General features: G+C 37.9%; 1 protein-coding gene across 2 annotated transcripts in view; it reads right to left on the minus strand.

Moving 5' to 3' along the window:
- The window catches only part of LOC134227802 (plastin-2-like), a 185,817-nt gene that overhangs the window by 46,697 nt on the left and 116,780 nt on the right, over positions 1-22,340 (minus strand). Inside the window, exon 1 of one of the 2 annotated variants that reach the window (XM_062709488.1) lies at positions 18,736-19,052. The exons of the other annotated variant lie outside the window; for it this stretch is intronic. Coding sequence (XP_062565472.1) covers positions 18,736-18,813 — 78 coding nt within the window. The 5' untranslated portion in view covers positions 18,814-19,052. Of the gene's footprint in view, positions 1-18,735; positions 19,053-22,340 lie in introns of those variants that run through there. 2 annotated transcript variants of the gene reach the window in all.

The following is a 22,340-nucleotide window of genomic DNA, read 5'->3' on the forward strand; positions in this document are numbered from 1 at the left end:
TTATTTTTGGTATGAAACAGACGATAACCGTCATAAGGTAAAGGGTTTCAACAACAAGGTGAGCACAAAATATTATTACCATATACTTGGAAGGATCCTTCGCGACCGTTTTTCCTGCTGAATATAAGTATTGCTAATATCCCTTTCCTGTGCACATGTCTTCATTCAAGCCTAAACACGTCTTCGGTCAACAAATCAGCCTAATACAGTTCATGAGTCATGTGTCTAGCCCCTCATCGTTCCCTACAAAAGTATTATACGCTTTTTACCTCGATCACACTGAAGAACTGATAATCTTCTCTATGATGTTTATGCTTCATGGCTATAATTTATTAATTTATTGAAGACTCTTATATTATACTGCATTCATGATAATTTGAAAAAAAGGAAAGTATGCTTTGTTATTAATATATTTTAAACATTTTTTAGATATTATCTTTATTCCATATGTTTACATATTATCTAAATTTAAATCATTCTGTCTATTTATTTTTTGCATATATATATTTTGAAGTTACTCCTGTGAAGTTTTTCGTCAGTTTTGTTTTTTTTTTCAGTTTAGTGCACGGCCGAAATACCATTATTTTTTTTAGTTTAACAGGATTTAATTCATTTACTGCAAATTTCGATAGCATGAGTTTGATTCATTCAGCGAATAAATAGAACGCTAGTGGCTTCGCTTCATCTTTAATCGGGTCAAATCTTAAGGTAATTCAAATTCATCACGAGCATGAAAAAAGAATAGAAAGCTAATCTTGAAAAAAAATTTAAATTTATTTTGAATGAATGGATGGAAAAATATGTCAAATAATTTACTTTTATCTGATTTTCAATTCTTTTTTTTTCCTGTGGAGTGCAGATTTGATCGTGTTTAGTATTGGACGTAGAACGATCGGAGATCGCGTCCAGACGTGTTTTCTTCAGTAAGCTGAACGATCGGCCGGTCATCGAAATTTTTTTCTGCTTTGTGCGGTAAGCAGAACGATCGGCCGGTAACCGAAATTTTGTCCTGCTTCGTGCGTGTGTGTAGATTAATTATCGCGTCTAGACATGTTTTCTTCAGTAAGCAGAACGATCGGCCGGTCATCATAGTTTGATTCTGCTTTGTGCGGTAAGCAGAACGATCAGCCGATCAGCGAAATTTTGTTCTGCTTTGTGCGTCCTTTAAAAAAATTAGTATTGTTTTCATCGATCAAACTACACGCTATACACGGCATACCGTTTACCAAAACGAACCCTGCCACACTCCCTACCCCATTAATCCAACATCCCAGTGATCTCTCGTGGAAGTGCAGATGACTCGTCGGCTTCTATCAAAGCGAGTATCACGTCAACAATCTCCTACCTATTCCCTAATTGACCTGTATTCGGACACGGCCGGCGCTGGTATTGTTTATTTTTTGGGTCACCAGTTCTTACACATTGAAGATGATGTTAGTCCCAAACTTCATCTGTTGGTTCTCTGTGTAACTACAGCTGACTTGGCAATAACGGAGTAGCAACCGTGGGCGGTCAATCATGCTCATGCTCATGCTCCTAGGACTTATGGATAAGGGCATCCCTCAAATTCTCCGATAAGAAATTCTTCAAGTGTTTGACCAAAGCTGGTGGTAAACGGAAAATTTCGAAAAAAAAATTTGTTGTCAAATGTCTTAAAAAAGCATGAAACATCGAGACCTGGTGTTACCCCGAAAAAAATATTTTTTGAAAAAAAAACTTTTTGGGACTTAGGGTCCTACAAGTCCTTAAAAGACAAACCTCCCGGAATCCAAAATTAAATCAGAATTTAGTTTGAGATTTCGAGAGGCTTGACCTTAAACGTTACATTTTCATAAAAATTAAAAAAAAAACTTTTAAATTGCTTTTGGCATTAAGGTTGTCTCGTGTGTCGCAGCATGCCTGGAATAATAAAAGTGACAGTTGTGTTGGCTTCCGTTTTGAACGGGGTGCCCTTGAAATCGCAAATGCAATTAGTTTTGGATTCTAGGAGGCTTGTCCTTTAGCCAGCTAATGTACATTCTGGTAAACTTGTAATACATTTATTGCAATATCTAATTTCAGTGCATTGGTGCATTTTGCAAAATTTAAATAATATGTCAGAACACATCTTTTGTATCCTATCAAAGCAATACAGTATTTTGTCATGTACTCACTAGATAAAAGTAATAACAATAAATTTTCTTTCCAATGTTAAACTATTGGGTTCCGCCTTTCTCAATGGTGCGACCACAACGCTTGTCTATCGGATTTACGTAATTTATTTAGTGCCCTCGTCACCGGTACGCTGCTGACCCATAAATGGACGGAACGTGTACGTCGTCTTCTTGTGACGTGGGACCCCGTTAGGTTGGGGGAATGGTATCGCGTCCATTTTACCGTACCGTAGGCAGAAGGGTTAACCCAAAGAGGAAGTCATAAACTACTGGGCAAGACAGGCACGCGTACGCCACGCAATGCCGATGGGAATGAGGTAAAGGCCGATGCAATGCAATGGCCTGAGCAGAGGTTGTTTTGTTGTGATACGCGTCAAGTTGAATGCTGTTGATGCAGCGGTAATATTAAAGGTGAGTTGACTGGTGACCTAGACTTAAAAACGCAGGATGAATTTTAAAGAAGAAGAGTCCGATGTCTGACAGATGAAAGATTTGTACGCAGGCTTGTTCGATAACCTCGCTGGATGCAAACGAGTAGGTAGATATTTAATTTTATTTTGAACGTCACAAGAGCATAATCAGGTAAAGGACCTATTGGCTGTTTTTCGTTACACTTTCTTATTACAGTCGACGAAAATGTCCAAACGACCGAATTGTTGCACCTCATGTATTTCTACCTCACCAAATTTCAGAGAAATGCCAATGTTGACATCGCATCGTTGATGACGATACTGATAAAGCTGATAAGATTTGGAATGAGTCATTCCATTGTAGTCTTGTGAATGACGACGTGAGTATCAATTGATTCGGACGAGCGATTATTATTGCATTGGAATCCACCAACAGACCACCTTGCACCGACTCATCGTTGTGTAGAAATTCATCTTTCCAGTGAATCGATTACAGAAGGTGAATAGTCATTATTAAATCACAAAATCAACTTGTTTAGTCCTCTTTACACAATGTTTTTCTTGATAGTCTAAACAATTCCATAAAATTCAGAGGAAGTTTGTTTAAAAAAGAGTTAGTTTTGTCATGGTATATAAAGAACAAACAAGTTGATTTTTATTTCATTGATTTCAAAAGGAAAAAGAACACACATCTAGTGGTTAATTGTTCGATTTAACTATAGCGATTCGCGATGTAGGGCATGACAGAATTTAAAACCTGATAACGTACGGTCCTAAACCAGTTCCATCGCACAGTGTATCGCATTTTGAACATCGTAGTGTTGATAAAAACAAGCGAATCAATTCATATTCGACAGCACTGTGCACCATAAGAAATCGAACAGTTAATTGCCTTATCTGAAGTAATTTGGGCTATCAGTTTCAAACAATGTATACGATTGTGGCTGCATTCGAAGAAATATCAACGACTTTGTAATTTACAGCCGGAACGGCCGAATCGATGCGTGCGAGTAATTCATAGCCTTCCAAATTGTTGCCGTAACAGCATTGAACATAATGATTCAAACGGAGCGGAGGCACGACATTTTAGGTGTAGGTGAACCTTAAAAAAATATTTTGACAAATGACTGGTTGGTTCATTGGCTAGTTTGCTTTATAATAACTTTACAATAATTGTAAGTGGCTCAAGGAGTTTAGGTATACTTAACCGATTACTCAGAAATGTTTTATGTCTGTATTGAAATTTGAGATTGTTTGATTGAAAATTAAAATAACTGTTTTAAACACTAATGAAAAACAATTAAGGTATTTGATTCATTATTTATAATACGCTGCTATATTAGTCGCATTCAAAAAAGAGGGTTGTCCAGTAGACACATTTTTCCTTTTCGTTAAAAATGGTACTAATAAAAGAGGTATAAGTAGATCCACAAATGAATATCTTTAGCCAATAGATGAACTAACAAGTTTGCTAACAAAAATGAGATTGGTGTTATTTCAATTCAAAAACTAATTACTATATCTGAAATTCTATTTGTGCAATTGCACAACTTGTGAAAGATTTAGTTTGAAAAATGTTTGGAGGGTAATCACATCCTTCGGTGGGGTTTGATCCCACGCAACCAGTACGCTAGACAAGTGCTTTCCCTACTAAGCTACGAAGGACCTCCATCGTCGCCGCGATGTCCCCAAGGCGCTTTATGTTTCTGATCTTCTCAATTCCAAAGTTGATTGCCCTGGTCTTCTATTTAGCTAGTCTGAATTTTAAATATTCCCCATAGACAGCTTCGGTCAAACAATTTTCTGTTTCTTCTTGGTGCCCGCATAAAAATAAATTCAGCCTGCTTTTCACTACCACCACAAACTCTACACGTTAGTTAGTTTTTTTTTTTGCTCTAATATAGTGCATGCTGCATAGCGTTTTTTTTTTAATTGCACATATGTTTATTATAAGCGTATATAATTGTAGATTTAAGACTGTAATGTATCATTTGGGGTCAATGTAAATTCTGTTAGTACGAAAATATGAGGTGGTTTTGCGCCCATTAGAGAAAGTGCATAAACTCGAACGAGCTTTTCCCATGTTTCCCGAGAGAAACCTCGATAGTCCGGTCATACATTTGGCGGATCAGCGGAGGTATACTGTACTTTGTGCGATCGAAAAGTAAATCCAATGGTGCACGTTTGATCGGTGCATGGATTAGTTCGTTTATTCTGTTTTGAGCAACCGCACTGGCATGTTCGCATCACTTATCAGAGTGAATCCAGATCCAACGATGCTGACTAACTGATACACGCTAACTTTCACCTACTCAGTGACTGAGGAAAATTGTATTTGACGGAAATTGAGTAAAATTTCCGTGGGAAGAGAAGAGACGGCAATACAATTTTACTCAGTCACTGAGTGCATGATAGTTAGAGTGCAATCTTTTCTGTGGTTTTTCGTGGAGACGCAGAGGTAAACACGGTCTTCAAACAGCAAAAACCACCTACTAATATTCCTTCCCTCTTCCTAAATGACTGCTAGGCAGATATGCCAGAATTGAAGAATTGAATTGCCCCCTGGAAGTTTATTCAGAATTTGTTTTTTCAGGAATTCCACCGGAAATTCCTTCAGAAATTCCTCAGGAATATTCTTCAGCAATTCATCAGGAAAATCCTTCAGGAATTCATCCAGAAAATCCATCCGGAATTAATCCTGAAGTTTCTACAGAAATTCCTTCTCAAGTTCTTCCAAGAATTCCTCCTGAAAATCCTCCAGCAATTCCTTCAATAAATCTTTTGGAAGTTCCAACAGGAATTCCTAGGGAAATTTCATCAGCAGTCTTCCAGAAGTAATTAGAAGCTCCATCCAGAAGAAATGCGTATAAGTAATAAGAAGCTATAAGAAGTATAAGTAATAAGAAGAAGTTTATAAGGAGGTTGCTCCAGAAATTTATCTAATTTTGAATCCCTCCAACGATTTTTTTAAAAAGAAACTTGGAAATATTCCACGTGGAAATTCAGTAAAAAAATCCGGTTGAATTTTGATCAAAGACTCAGTAGAAAATCCAGGGAAAACTCGTTATGCACTGTCTTGTCACTGTTGGATCGAAATACCCACCCAACTACAACCCTGAATTGTTACCGGCGAACGGTCAGCGCAGCGATGTCCAGCCTGCAGTTTGTTTACGTCTGGTTCATTGTTCTCAAACACCTAAATCCTCTACGACCGTCATCAGCTACGCTGGCACTGGTTTGGGCTTATATAATAATGAAGGGTATAGCATTAGGTATATGTAAAAAGAGATTGTAGTGAGAGATGATGTGAGAAGAGATCCTTGATTAGGTCAACCCAACTGACCAGATAGATAGGTACCAAGATAATAGAGGAGAGAATTGTCTGGAGAGTTTAGTTTCCTATCGGTCGTCGGGTATAGCACATTGCCGCGGTCAGCCCGCAACGCGCGTTGATTTTGTATTAATTCTAAGTATATGTAGTGCAGTAAAATTCTCAAGTCCGGAATAAATATTGTGTTTACTAGTGATGTAGTGTCTCACTCAATCATATGTGTTATTCAATTCGTGGAAGAACCTGAATCATACGCCGAGGCTAGGATACGCCAGAATAGGCGAATAGTGCAATTTAGTGCCGATCGTTGCTCGCAGTCTTCGCCATAGTCTCTGCTCAATGTTGGCTCTGAGGAATCAAATCCATTAACATCGAAGTTGAATCGGTTCAGAGCCCAACAGTCACTGTCTCTTGAATTCCAACAATTTGAATGTAAAAAAAAAACATTATTCCACATCAGTAAAACAAGGAGATTATTGAATTTACATACGTATTGGATTTTAAAATTTCTCGCTGATGATCATAATTTTAATATTGAAGACATTTTAAAACATTTTTAAACAACTGGGAAGCCATTTGAAAATATCATCTGGCATCCCTGCTGCAAGGACGTGGCAGGCGCCGTTATTGATCATTTAACTACTTGAGTCACTGCTGAAATTTGCACACTTAGAATGCTTGAACAATCCTAGTTAATCATTCAGTTGTTTCAATGTGCAGTTTCACTGATTCTGGTCAATCATGGACAAGTAATCATACCTCACCTAAATGAAGATTAAAAAAAAACAAGCAATCATAGATAGGGGAGCTATTCCGATCTCCATTTCACTGAACATATATTCATCTAATCGCGAAACCAAGGAGGTTATCGATCATTTAGTAATCTGCGTTAGATCATTTAGTAGTTTGTCAATGACTCACTCCAGAGGGAGGCTAAATTTCAAAATGAGTTGTATGGTGTAGTGCAAAAGTTTATCTACAACTCTGGCTAACAGTTCGTTGTATGAATTGCACTAATAACAAAGCTATAGTGCTAGTAGCAGTAACTTGTACTAAATGATTGAAATGTTCTTATCATTTAGTATGAGCTACGGCCGCTAACGCCTTAACTCCTTGAATAGTAAAATTCGAACATCAACTTTTTAGGCGGAGTTGTGGAAAAACCTTCACACCATTCAACACGCTTTGAAATTATGCCTCTTTAATGAGTTATTGACAAAGTATTAAATGATCGAACGCAGATTACTAAATGATCGATAACATCCTTGCGCGAAACAAAGAAATACGACACCAATTTCGTCGTATTTTTTTGTCAACATGTGTGCTCCTGAAAAAAATCACAAATATAAATCAAATGATGAACATCGGGGAGCCATAAGATGAAATCCAGGAGCAGTACCCCTATGTGTAGTCAGTCAAAGCTAAGCTAAATTTCTATTGAATACTTAATCCTTTTTGCCTTTCTCGTATACTAAGTATACGTAAAGGCTATATGATCGCTCCGAAACCGAACTTTTTATAGAAGGCTCGGAGACCCATAGTGTTATATACCAATCGACTCAGCTCGACGAATTGAGGTTATGTCTGTTTGTGTGCATGTATGTATGTGTTTTTTTCTTCATAAACAATGGAGGGGGAATCTGCTCAACAGACATCCTGGGTTGTCCAGGAAGTGTGGGGTTAGGGATCACCTCCAGAAGCAAACGAGGGAGGCAGGACTACATCCCCGACCCGCTAAACCGTTTCCATTGCCGCCAAGCCCATAGTCCCTTCGGTACAACCAGAAAGTAATGCTTCAAAGGGGGGCCAGTGCACAACGCACCCTCGAGGTTAGCTGCGTGTCCTTGCAGCATCGATCATCGTAACTCGCTTTTTTAGAAGAACCCCATGGTATCGTGCCAGCGCGTTGCCGGCTTTCCAGGTGGCCTTACCACGCCCTATGTCCTCGGAAGGTGGGAAGGGTCGACTTCGCGCCTGCTTCCCTCTGCACGACTGGTATCAAGAATGATGATGCCGCGTGCACCCCAAATTGACCTTTCTGCGATAGGGCCTATTCGCCAGCACACAGAGGGACTTACCAACGCGGTGCCTACGCCTGCCCCAGCCTTGACGAGGTCCCCTTTCCGTCCTCGGGCTCAGAACCCGCCCGGTTGAACGACGCCGCGAAAGCGACGATACCATGTTGTTCTTCGCGCGGCCACTTGTTCGATAAAAGGATCGAGTTCGACCACAGAGCATGACCACCGGTATGACCCATGAAGCCGACTCCGACCTCTTATTTGCGCCTGAACTAGCCATCCTTGAGTCCACGCGCCACCTTCTGTGTAGCTTCGAGACGATGTGGGCGATAGCCGATAAAACGGCGTTCCAGCCAACTTCATCTTTACACATCCTCCGAACTAGGTTGTCCGGGGTAGTGTCCAGACCACATGTGGCAAGCATGTGGTCACGCATTGCGCGAAAACGTATGTATGTATGTATGTGTGTGTGTGTATGTGTGTATGTGTACAAAATTTTGTAGACACACTTTTTGGAACTTAGCATTGGCCAATATACTCGCAACATTCGACTGAGAACCCTGTCCCATTGTTTTCTATTGAAAATTGGCCAGATTGGACTATGGGATCAGAAGTTATGGCCAAAATACTATTTTCTATGCGCAAAACACGCTAAAAAACACTCACTCATATTTTTTAGTTTTTTTGCACGAGAAAGGCACCAACACCGCTAGGTGGATTAATCTGGGTTTTCTGAATCCTTTCTGAAAATGTCATACATCCTTTCCCGGAATGAGTCAATGATGGAGGTGATCCCTGCATCGGAAATAACTTTATGCCAAATGACCCAGATCCAAACTAAAACGAATCAAAATATTATTCAACCCTCTTTCCTCGATTATTCCTTTACTTATATCTTTCTAAATTGTTTGCAAAGAAAAATCTCCAACATATTTTTATTATGTTCGTAAATCTTTTATTTACATGTTTGAACAATTAACAATACATTATTTTTCGATTGAATGAAACATTGAAATGCAAATGCAAAATAGGACTCCAAAAATTCTGAAAAATTAGCGGTGAGATTAGATTTTTTGGCAGGTTCAGAATATGTTAAAACATTGTTTGCGCTCTCAGGGGAATAATGTTTTACGTTATAGGGGGAATAATTGCATACCCGACCAGAAATGCCTGCTCAGTGGAATGAGTGTTTACCCAATTAGAGAAACCTTGGATATACCCTCTTGAAGGGCTAATTAATAAGAAAACTCAATCCGCAATACTTCTGCTTTACTGTTTAGTATCACAGAACGCACTTGCATTTTTTTCCTGAGGGTTGCTTTGGAAAACATTTTTTTTGCGTCCTTTGCGGAAACAATTTTTCTTGAGTGTCACAAACAGATTCTTTTTCCATCACAAAAACAAACGCGGTCTCGGTTTTTCTTTTTTTTTTAACAAAATAATGAGCTCATTTCAACGGGAGCGTAACATTGTTGGCCATTGCAAAATGACTTGGCTAATGTCGTGTTCAAAGGACACGGCTGCATCCGGGGAAATAATTGTATACCCGACCAGAAATGCCCGCTCAGGGGAATGATTATCCAATTGGAGAAACCCCCTCGGAGGTATGTATAATTATTTATCCTATCGGATATACCCTCTTGGAGGAATAGTTGATAGCAAAACTCAATTCGCAACACTTCTGCTTTACAGTTTAGTATCACAAAACGTACTTTAAACTTTTTTTTTCTGAGGGTTGCTTTGGCAAACTATTTTTTTTCTGCGTCCTTTGCGAAAACAATTTTTCTTGAGTGTCACAAACAGATTCTTTTTCCATCAGAAAAACAAACGCGGTTTCGGCCTTTTTTATTACAAAATAACGAACTCATTTCAACGGAAACGTAACATTATTGGCCATTGCAAAATGACTTGGCTAACGCGTGTCTAATCGATCGCAATATTTCTCTGTTCCAGTAGAAAATGTGCTTCAAAAGAAGTAACTTTTCATAGCCGCGCGGTGTATCGTATTGACAGAACCCTACAATATGTATTAAACCTCAACCTTGAATGTATTGGCCTCATTGAACAGCGATTGGCAAAATCATGATACAAAGTGGCTAACAATATATTTTCAAAAAGCCTAGACTAAACAGACACTACGGGTATCCGAGCCTTCTTCCGATTTCCGAGCATATTCGTGAGAAACGAAAAAACAAATTATAATTTCATCTCTTGTCTTCTGTTGGGAAAAGCATCCTTTAAAAGTATGAATTATAACTCTAGTAAATGCATGAATCAAAAGAAGAAGTAGTCAGACCGCATCGTGCTTTCGTGCTGTGCGGTTCTTTCTCTCTTTGCGGAAGGAAGTTTTTAATACTACCCGAAGCTATTTTAATTTCAACGGTGCTTCTTAGCGCTATTTGTACCCACTGATCCCGTTACGATCTATGCAAGGACCCGTGCCTTCGTTTTACGTTGGACCCGTTTGCGGAAGTAAAATTCCGACAAGCGGTGGTAATCCTGCAGGGACACCGTTCTGGGATAAAACCTCTTAGAAGGTCACGTCTCCACGCTCAGCAATGAGCATTAATAAAAACAAGAGGAAGGAGTCTCTGAATTCTCCACTTCCTTCAAAGAAACAAGGTTTCGTCCTGCCAAAGCGCGGAAAAAGTAGAAGGAAGCTGGAGAATTCAGATATTCCTTCTAACTCTAATATCGGAAATAATTCTTCTCCAATCGAACTGAGCATTCAGTTGACGATCGCAAACGTCTTCTTCAGTATTTAACTGAGAAGCGCCATAAATTCTTCACATACGACGACAAAACTGAGCGATTGTTCAAAGTCGTCTTGAAAGGTCTCCTCAGTGATGACAAATCACTGGATGAGATTAAAATTGAAATTTCTCAATTACTTGGATTTTCACCAGTCCAAGTAATTAAGATGAAAAAGAAATCCCACTCTGGTACTTCCCAGAGGGGAATTTCTCAAGAATTTTATTTAGTTCATTTTAACAAAAGTGAACTAAATAATATGAAAAGTTTGGAAAAGGCCTGTATTATGTCCCATGTCCGTGTTATATGGGAACATTTCCGCAGGCCTGGGGGAAATATCCAAAACCCCACCCAGTGCCGTAAGTGCCAAAAGTGGGGTCATGGAACCAAACATTGTCACATGGATGCTAAATGCATGATTTGTGGTTGTGGCTGTGGGATAATTAATTTCTTAAACATATTGCGCTGCGCCGTACGACCAAATAAGTTAGCTACAGCTATAAGAAAATCAAATGAAAGATAAGACAAAAAACGCATACCGAGTTGCATAATATGTCTGTAACGAAAGGACCATAAAGGAAGTAAGAACACGCCCACGCACGACAAGAGCATATATGTAATCAATCCTTCTTTGTCTATCATTAGGGAGATAATTTCCACTTACAAGAAAATAATCTAATTAGACTAGTAGACTCCACCCTCAACGGAGACTTATTGAAACTTTCTAGAATTAGGAAAAGGAGTGAGTGAAACGAGGTTAATGCATTGCAATGATATAGTATGTTTCCATATAAAATCATAAAGGATTGAGAAAGAACGAAATGTTAATAATAGACTTCCCCGAGTTAGAAAAGGATAAACAGACAATATTTAGCCATAGTTCAGATACTAGTATAACAATCCATCGCTAATGTAACACGTAGATTTAAGATGACTATTGTAAAGAAAAATCGAAATAAATAACTTCTAAGCTGACTCCAAGAGTTCTCATTTTTGACTCCGAACTCACCCTGGTGCGGATCGGCAAAAGGTTCAATCAAGCCTTGTGAAAGGTTTCTTCCTTAAAACGAAGAAATAAGTAGCAATTACTTGAGGAAAACTTCAGAATAAGGCGAAATGTCTCTTCCCTAAAAAGAAGAAATAAGTAACCTCTATTTCTGTCAATAAAAGCTAAGCGAAAGGTCACTCCTAATCGGAGAAATAAGTAGCTTACGCTTTTAACTGTAATATTACTCTTTTGAGAGTAACATTTGTTATCTGGCCCTTACGGCCGAACTTCACTATACTGGCACTTACGGCCGAGCTGCTTCACAAATCACTAACGACAGTTCTTATCTGGCACTTACGGCCGAGCTTCACTAAACGACAGTTCTTATCTGGCCCTCACGGCCGAACTTCACTATACTGGCACTTACGGCCGAGCTGGCACTTACGGCCGAGTTGGCACTTACGGCCGAAACTTCTTCGGGGGGGCAATCATAAATCCAATTTCTGGGAATGCCCTTCACGCAAAAAAAAAAATTTAATTCCCGTGCAAAATTGATGACGGGAAATTCCAATCGGATCCCAGATTCGATGGGTAGAAATTTTTCAAACGCTCAAATTTCGAAACCAGTTACCGGTCGAGCAATTCATACCCACCACAATTCACAAACAAATTTTGCCGCTCGTCAACGGGTAGCAAGCACTTCAGTAAATTCCAATTTTTCGAATGTACCTACTATGTAAACATTGCTGCTGGCAGACAAAATTTCTCTTCTCAAAATGAGGTTTATACCCATGTCCCAACGGAAAATAATGGTCATGTTGCCGATTCAGGTAGCATGACTGCTTCCGATTTTGATTTTTTAACTGAACAATTGCATCACATGATTGATGCAATGTTCAAAGCAAATACTATACCAGAAACTGTTCAGGTTGGTATAAAGTACACACAAAAAATTGTTATCGGACTCCGTTTTAATGGATCTAAATAATTGTGTGAAAGTTCTAAATTGGAATGCCCGCTCTCTAAAGGGTAAGGAAGATGAATTATTCAACTTCCTAACAGTTCATAATGTGCATATTGCCATTATAACTGAAACTTATTTAAAACCAGGAGTATCCATTAAACGAGATCCAAATTATTTTATCTACAGAAATGATCGTCTTGACAGCGCCTGTGGTGGGGTCGCCATTGTCATTAATAGATGTATCAAACATAAATTATTTTCTTCGTTCGAAACCAAAGTTTTTGAAACCTTGGGAGTTTCTGTTGAAACAAATTTTGGACAATTTTCCTTCATTGCAGCTTACTTGCCTTTTCAATGCAATGGGCAGCAAAAGAATTTGTTGAAAGCTGATCTTCAAATTCTGACTCGCAACAAATCAAAATTCTTCGTATTGCTCAAAGCAATTCCAACGGCAAAATTATATTTGAAGATTGTTCTGCGGGATATTATACTATTCAATATCCCAATGGACCAACTTGTTTTTCATCCACTCGAAATCCTTCGACAATTGATTTGGTTTTAACGGATTCAAGTCAGCTGTGTGGCCAATTGGTAACTCATGCTGACTTTGACTCTGATCACCTTCCTGTGACATTTGAAATCTCTCAAGAAGCCATTTATAATCCAATCAGCTCTACTTTTAATTATCATAGAGCTGATTGGGATTCTCTCTAAAACGTATATCGATAGGAATTTTGATGTTGATATTCCTCTCGATACCAAAAGTGATATTTATAATTATATCGTATCTTTGACAAATTTAATTGTCGAAGCCAGAGGCATTGCACTTCCTAAATGTGGAATTAAATTCAACTCCATTATTATTGACGACGATCTTCAGCTACTGATCCGTCTTATAAATGTGAGGCGAAGGCAATACCAAAGAACTCGCGATCCCGCGTTGAAAGTTATTTGCCGAGATTTGCAAAATGAAATTAAAAAACGTTTCGCTATTCTGAGAAATACCAATGTTGAGAATAATGTCTCGAAATTTGATCCCAGTTCGAAACCCTTTTGGAAATTAACGAAATTTTTTTAAAAACCTCAAAAGCCTATTCCACGCTTAAGGAGAAAAATAAAATTTTATTTTAAAAAATGGGGAAAAGGGTCAAAAATTTGTTCAGCAGTTCGAGAGTGTCCATAATTTTAGTCTAGGTCTCACTAGTCCAATTGAGGATCAGGTTACACGAAGCTTCGAAGACATTCTCGATCAAGATAATGTTTTTGACCCTTCGTTGGGAACTAATTTGGATGAAGTGAGATCTATTACTAGAAAATTTGATGATGGTATTTTCTACATACTTATCAAAAAACTTCCTGAGAGCTCTTTATCCTTTTTGGTTAATATATTTAACAAATGTTTTCAATTGGCATACTTCCCAGATAAATGGAAAAACGCCAAAGTTGTTCCAATTTTGAAGCCGGACAAAAATCCAGCTGAGGCTTCAAGTTATCGCCCAATAAGTTTGCTTTCTTCAATAAGCAAACTGTTTGAAAAGATTATTTTAAATAGAATGATGGTTCATATTAATGACAATTCTATTTTTGCTGATGAGCAATTTGGTTTTCGCCATGGGCATTCAACCACTCATCAGTTATTAAGAGTTACGAACTTAATTCGGCTCAACAAATCTGAAGGATATTCGACTGGAGTTGCTCTTCTTGATATAGAGAAAGCATTTGACAGTGTTTGGCATGAAGGTTTGATTGTAAAATTGATGAATTTTAATTTTCCTCTGTACATTATTAAACTGATCCAAAATTATTTATCAGATCGCTCACTGCAGGTAAACTATCAGAATTCTAAATCTGATAGATTACCTGTAAGGGCTAATGTCCCCTGAGGCAGCATACTGGGACCCATTTTGTATAACATTTTTACTTCTGACTTACCTGATTTACCACCAGGGTGTCAAAAATCTTTGTTTGCAGATGACCCAGGTCTATCAGCCAAAGGGCGTAGCCTTCGTGTCATTTGTAGTAGATTGCAAAAAAGTTTGGATATTTTCTCCACTTACTTGCAAAAATGGAAAATTTCCCCGAATGCTTCCAAAACTCAGCTTATAATTTTCCCACATAAGCCGAGAGCTTCTTATTTGAAACCTTCTAGCAGACATATTGTCACTATGAATGGGGTTCCAATTAATTGGTCTAGCGAAGCCAAATATTTAGGACTTCTGCTAGACCATAAATTAACTTTTAAAAATCACATTGAAGGCCTTCAAGCCAAATGTAACAAATATATTAAGTGTCTATATCCACTTATAAACAGAAAATCAAAACTTTGTCTTAAGAACAAACTTTTGATTTACAAACAAATTTTTAGACCTGCCATGTTGTATGCTGTGCCAATATGGACTAGTTGCTGCAATACCAGAAAGAAGGCACTTCATAGGATTCAAAATAAAATTCTGAAAATGATTCTGAAGTTGCCTCCGTGGTATAGTACCAATGAACTTCATAGAATTTCTAATATTGAGACATTGCAACAAATGTCCAACAAAATAATTTCCAATTTTAGACAAAAATCGTTGCAATCTTCTATTGCAACGATTAACTCCTTGTACCCTTAGTATAAAATAGGTTAAGATTAGTTTAAGTTGAAAACATTGTAATTCCTACATGGTTCAATTCAACCAGAGGAAAAATTCTAACTGCCAGAGGCAATTGAAATGTATTAATAATAACTAAAAATATGACATAGCAAATAAGGATGATAGTGTTAAGAAAACACGGAACACCTAGTCTAAGAGATGAATGCATGTATTAGATAATTAACAAATAAAATTAGTTAAAAAAAAAAGAAGAAGAAGTAATTTCCTCCTTTCCTCCTCCCCTTACTTTAAAAGAAGGAATCATATCCAAGCAAACGCATGAACCACAACAATCATCTTTTTAATAAATGAATCATATCTCCTCTGGTACTACGAATTGAAAGAAGGAACTACTATATCCTTCTTAGCCTTATGTCGGGTAAATGCAATATTCGAAAGAAGGGATCATATCTTCTCTTGTAATCAAGCAAATGGACTAAAAGAAGGAATCATATTCTCACCAACGAAATGAGTCAGCCTCAGGCTCGTTAATGAAGATTTATAAAAAATCACATTCTCACAAGCCTGGTACCGGAAAAATGCATCTTTTCAAGGGATCATATCTAGACCAACATTTGAAAAGGGCGTAACAGACAAAATTTATTCCTTCTGATTCTTCGTCCACATATAGAGCTTTGTATGTAGACGAAGAACCAGAATGAATAAATTTTGGCTGTTACGCCCTTTTCAAATGTTGGTCTAGATATCTTTCCTTGCCTTGGACCGAAAAAAGGCAAAGAAGAAATCTTATTTTCTTTTAACATCGTAAAAGCATCCTTTGAAATAGGCAGCAGAATAAAATGTCCATAAAAAAGCAAAAATTACAATTATAAAATAAGAATTTTCCATAAAGAAATCAAAATGTTCCATTGAAGAAATAACACAAATTTTCCAAAATGAATCAATATCAACAATAAACAATTATAAAATCCTCAAAAAAAATTGTTTATGGAGATTTTGGATTATTTAGGAAAATTTTATGTTTATTTATTTACTTCATTGGCAATTTCCTAATCGTTTATGGAAAATTTCTAGTTTTTAGGGGAAGTTTTTATGTTAGTCTTTGAAGTAGGAAGCGTATGATTTCTTGGGAAAGAGTCATTTGGACAAAGATCATTCGACAGAAGTCATTTGGCTGAATATCATTTGGCCGATTATCACTTTAAGCTGATAGTCATCTAGCCGAATTCCATTTGGTTGAATTGAACGTTTTACCGAATCGGTAATTAGGCCGAAAATGGATTGGCTACAAATCTCATTTGACAGAAAGGGTCATACTACCGAAATAGTCATTTGGCCGAAAGGACTTTTTGGTCGAAACAAACGACTGAAAAAATTTGCGAGAAAAAACAATTTGGCTGAAAATATCATTTGTCCGAACCGATCTCACGGACAAAAAAGTCGCTTTTTTCACTTCTCTGGTCTTGCTTCTCACTTCTCGATTATCATTTATCATTTCACTTTCACTATCGTGAATTTTTTGGCCATATACCCGTTCAGCAAACAACATTTACGGTCGTATGACATTTTCGACTATATGATGTGTTCAACCAAAGGGAACTGGTCGGCCAAATGACATTTTCGGTCAAATATTCATTTCTGGAAAACGGCATTTTCTATCAAATAAGCTATTCGGTTGAATGACGTTTGCGGCCAAATGAACTGTTTGGTCAACCGTTCTGTTCAACTACCCTTCCCCAAATCTGATTGCCATTTTTATGTAACTAAAATAGTTTTTTACGATTATGTTATTTGTAGTTTTTGTAGTTTTTGTAACACGTTAAAGACAATCTTGTTTCTGATCCAGAAGCAAAAAAAAGATAAGTAGCAGAGGTGAATAGAATAAAAACATTATGGAGACTACCAATTTACTTTCGAGTAATGATTTTTATGTACGTTCTCTGATTAAAAACATGAAAACCACCTCTCTTCTGATGTTCAAAAGACACTAATTATATGCGGAATTCAACATATTTTGCATTAGTTCAGACATCGGTGTTTACACAGAGCTGTGATGACAAATGGCCATTGTACCAAACGACATTATGTCAAATGACCTACCACTCTATGGATCACTCAGAATGGAGCAGCTGGTGTAGGCATATTCAATTTGGTCTTAAGGAACGCATGAATGATTAAAAAAAATTGGTTACACGTGGAGGCTTTAAAGTCCATACTTCAGGTTCAGAGAATTTTTCTAAGACTTGGAATGGTGCAAATGTTTAAATAATACTTAATTAGAATCTATGGATCACAAAGAGCATAAACCATGAACCAATAGAGAACTATTCCTTCGATGAGAACGAATTGAGAAATAATTTTGATGTTGGTTATCGATATCAAAATAAATATCCATGGAAAATCGATTCGACACATACGACACATAAAGAATAGGATCTGAATTTTATGAGTTCAGTCGGTATACAAACATTCATAGAGTCGCCAAATGACCCGAAGATAATTGAAATTTGAATGGTGAAATTTGAATTTGAATTTGAATGTGCAGATAATGAATTAGCTGCAAATACTTTTTAATACATGAAATAATGAAATAAATCGTGAATATATTTCAGATAATATTACAAATCATCAATTTAAGTATGTATCGAATTCGAAGCAGACTATACGTCAGTCGATAAACGCAAATTGCCAACGACAATCTAACATTCTTGAGCGGGCGAGGGGACACGGTCTCCCACCTTTGCACCTTTTTCAGCGAATTTTAACGCCACTGCATTAGGCACTCGGCATCAAAATAAGAAAAAAAATCAAAGTGATAACACACGCACACATTATCTCGATCGACAAATATTGCCAAACTTTACAATTGTTGCCATCAATAAACCCCATCACAGATATTTATATTTACTTAACGTTGTCACGGTGCAGCGCACAAAGCTGTCCATAAAAAATCATAATATTCATCTACCAACAAGCGTATCGCAACGATAAGTTTTAATACGTGTCAAACTGAAATCAGATCGATCGAACCACCCATAAAGTGTAAACGGGATTCTTAGCTTCTGACGCCTCGCAGGAAATGAGAGGCGTGCCACGCCATGTGATGGCCGCTTTTACCAAGGAATTACTCTCATTCGATGACTCAACTTGTTTTCAGTGTTCCGGGGGGGTATACCTTCCAATGAGTCAATCCTTACGTAATACAGTAGTGGCAGACACTGACTACCCCTAACGCACTATGGGGAGTCTGGAGGCTACTGATTCTTTATTTTCGTACCTCAGTCATTTGTAGTTTTTGGTTAATTAGAAAAATATTCGACAGCAAGGTAACAAAGTATGCATGAAACTCTTGGTATAAACGTAAATAATGAATTTTCGCCCACCTGCATGCATGTTTCCTACTGTGCTTTGGTAGAAGAATGAATCATGCAGCAAGCCGCACCTCAAGATTAATTTCCGAATGCAAATCCTCCTCCCACCTACTTTCAAGAAAATACAACCCTGCTCGCTTTCATTCGTTGCTTACTTTTTCGAACAGCTCCGGTGTGAACTGACGTCGAAACTCTTCGACATGGTCATGCTTCTCAACGTCCAAGATATCCATCGCTCGGAAATCCACTGAATACACTATTTGAAGGTCAATATTCGTCACTCGCGCTCGGTAGGCACTATCACTACGCACCTTAGTTCTTTGCGCAAAATTACAAACTCGCGACGTTCAGGACGGAGCCGCCGTCGACACAATCGGGGAACGGTGGACAGAGCAAATTGGGCCAATTTTCACACAAGACTGTGTTTGCCTTCGGTTCGCTTCAATAAAGCTCTGCAGTGTTACTGGCGAGTAGTCCACAGTCCTGCACTAATCGGTTCCCGTTATCACAACACTACCGCGACACGACAACATTTTCGCGCATTTTGGTCTTCGGTTGGTGGTGTTATTTTTTATTATCACCATGCTCTTGAATTGATAGCGTCGTCGTGACTTTGGTGGGCTGACGCAGTGGCCGTCGATATCTAGCTGGGTTGGTTGGTGTTCTTCAGCCCGAACCAAATCAACCACCACAACCCCTGGCCCAAGTTCGTTGGAATCGTTGCCAACAGTACACACTGATAAGGTTAAGTGCCCGAGTGAGGCTGGCTGATCTATAGGAAAAATTTCTATCTACCTCAGGGAGTGCAGTTTGACCGGTTCGAAGGTCGATTGCCAACTGTGTGCAGACCATTCGGCACCTTTTGCTTGAACTATTGGTCCAGTATCTACCACCGTTGTTCGAACATGCTGTTTTTTTTACTGCGGACACCGATGATGAGGCTACTCTTCGCGCATCTGACCGTCGACCATATAGCGCCCATAGGAAAGTGCCGAAAAATATAAAGCAAATAAAAAGGAAAATTATAATCGAAATCCTCAGCTATTAGTTATCCGCATATTTGGCGTTCGCTAGCAAAAGTTAACCCCGCGGACCGTACATCTATAATTCATTAGTCATTAGTCTTTCGCGGCCAAACTTTTCCACGTGTTAAAAGTACTACGGTAGAGGAGCAGGTGGTACAATGAACCTACTGATGCTTTTATAACCGTTGTAGTGTGAATGAATTCCTTTATCAGAAGATATGAATACTAGTGTTGTTCAAGCATTGACTTTGCTCCTTTATTTTTCCTAAAATTAATCGATGGCATTTGCTATTTCAGAAGTCTTTGTGATTTAGGCCTAATTAAATTATAATCGGACTGGCCATACTTGTTTTTCTCAACCTTCCGCGACTTGATCCAACTTTCATAACACGAGAACTCGCAGCATGTTGTAAAAAGTACAACAGTCACAACAGTACAAAATCCGTTATATTGAAACCAATTGACATGATATCAACGAGATTTTTTCGGGAAAATAATAAAGGGGATAGATACTCTCACTGAGGACATTTTTTAAGTCCAATGAATCTTATGCTGGTCCTCCGAAAGATCCGGAACCAACCGAATACTGGTGAAAATAGTAATTTGTTTCCAATAAACGTGATGTTTGTTAACATTTCTAAAAATCCTGGCATTGCGTAACAAATTCCTAATCCATCTATAATCCCATTCGGCCCTATGAGTCAAGAAAAAAAAATGAATTCTTCCATTTGGCGGCGCTAGTATATATGAAACCAGTTTGGTTGGATATCTACTGTATATGAGAGAAAAGTTTGGTTTGATATCTCGGAAGTTACTGTAATTTACAGTTATTTAGGAATTGAAAACTAATTTGCTGAGAAAAGTGAGCTTGGTAGTCATATGGATACCGTGGGTTCAATCTCAGGCCCGTTTCATTGGTCTACTTTGTATATTAATTTATATTTCTCATTGCTAGAATAATCGCTAGAAAAGGAAGTGAACATCCGTACCGTTTCCACCTTTACCTTCAACTTGACTATTCTAGCAGTAATTTTTAGAATTGGAAATCCAGGAAAAACTCGTTTCCTACATGCTACATCCAATTAAAATTCCGTCTTTTACTTTCCAACCACATTGGCCATTCGTTATTACAGTGTTTAAAGTCTTTTATCTTTATTGTTGTTGCATCAACAGGCTACATTTGGCCCCAATGATGTAGAGTATTTGAAAAAAAGTGAACATTAAAAGATGTTGTCAAGAGATAATACAAAGTAGGTATAAAACATTTAAACAAGCATAGTCATTGTCTTCGTCTGTTTATGTCTACGAAGAACGATGAAAATCTTCGGCGTAACATGCTCCGTATGGCGTGGAAAACGAAAGAGTGATGCGACTCTGTTGAAGACACGCTGTAGGTCACATATAGCTCCATGCATCCATAATTTGTACGACGAAAGGGCAGCCTCAACGATTGTACGACAATTCCCCGAATGCGATTTCCCCGAATGTAACAATTCCCCGAATGGAACAATTCCCCGAAAACATAGTACCTCTTGAAAACGTATCTTCTGTATGCGTCCGAAAAATAAACAGCGTTTAAAGATACGTTCAAGTGTGTCTTATTGCACATTACCAGCGCAATATCCTTTGATGAAGATGGGCGTGGCCAGGAGTAGTAATCCTCATGCTTTCGTGATTTTTATTCAGATTGGAATCAAGGATCACACCCTCCTTGATTTCTGATAGCAATCTGAATAAGGATTTCAAAAGAAAAAACATGAGTAGCACTAGTGTCCAATCTACGAAGTACGCCGTAACTGTGCTTCGCTTCAGTTCAATATCCTTTTAAACAAAAATAATGCGTTTGCCCGGACTAAGGCAATGGTGAATGTGATTCCTTCTTTAAAAATAATGCATTTGCTCGGAATAATGCAATGGTAAATGCGTCGGTTGATTCTTTAGGGGGTGTTTCCCCAGATTATTAATGTTATTCTTCTATCTTTAATAACACGTATCTGCCCGAAAATCTTTTTAAAAAGAAGACATTTTCACGAAAAAAGGCAATGGTAGATGAGGTCCTTTCTTCAGAAATAGGCGTTATAGCTCGAAATAATGCAAAAATGAATGAATCGAGAATGGTTAATGTGATCTCTTATTTTGATCCCAATTTGGCCAGAATAAGGAAAAAATATATAATCAATATGTATTAAATGTATAATATTTGCAAATTTTGCGCCGCGTTCGACTCCTGTGCAAAAAATATTGTCCCTCCAAAATATGTTGTCATCTTTTTCTCCATATATGGATGACGTCTCCACTGCAAGAAAGAGCTGTTTGGGGTGTGAGATAAGGTGCAAGAATGATGTTCTGGATTGTGATTTCGTTAATTTCTATACAATTGGACGTGCGAGCATTTGTTTTGGTACTTCGACAAATTTGCACGGTAGTCTATTCTTTGAATATTTTATCGAAAAACATTTTGCCGAATTCATTTTCTCAGAATGATATTGAGCGTTTTTTTCAGAATGTTTCAAAAATTGGCATTTTCTTGGATAAGTAAAGCATAGCAGCAGTTTTGAAACATCCTTTATTATATCTGGCAAGCGCGCTCCTATAGTGAACGAATTATCTCCTCTTCTTGCTTTATTACGGACAGACGTTCTCTCTCGAGACGCTTTATACTAGATAAACTAGTTTATATAATTATCTCCTCCACTGTCTCATTGTTTCACTTTATTTCAGACCAACGAGTTCAT

This window comes from Armigeres subalbatus, chromosome 1, assembly GCF_024139115.2.
Source record: "Armigeres subalbatus isolate Guangzhou_Male chromosome 1, GZ_Asu_2, whole genome shotgun sequence".
NCBI classification, from domain to species: Eukaryota; Metazoa; Arthropoda; class Insecta; order Diptera; family Culicidae; genus Armigeres; species Armigeres subalbatus.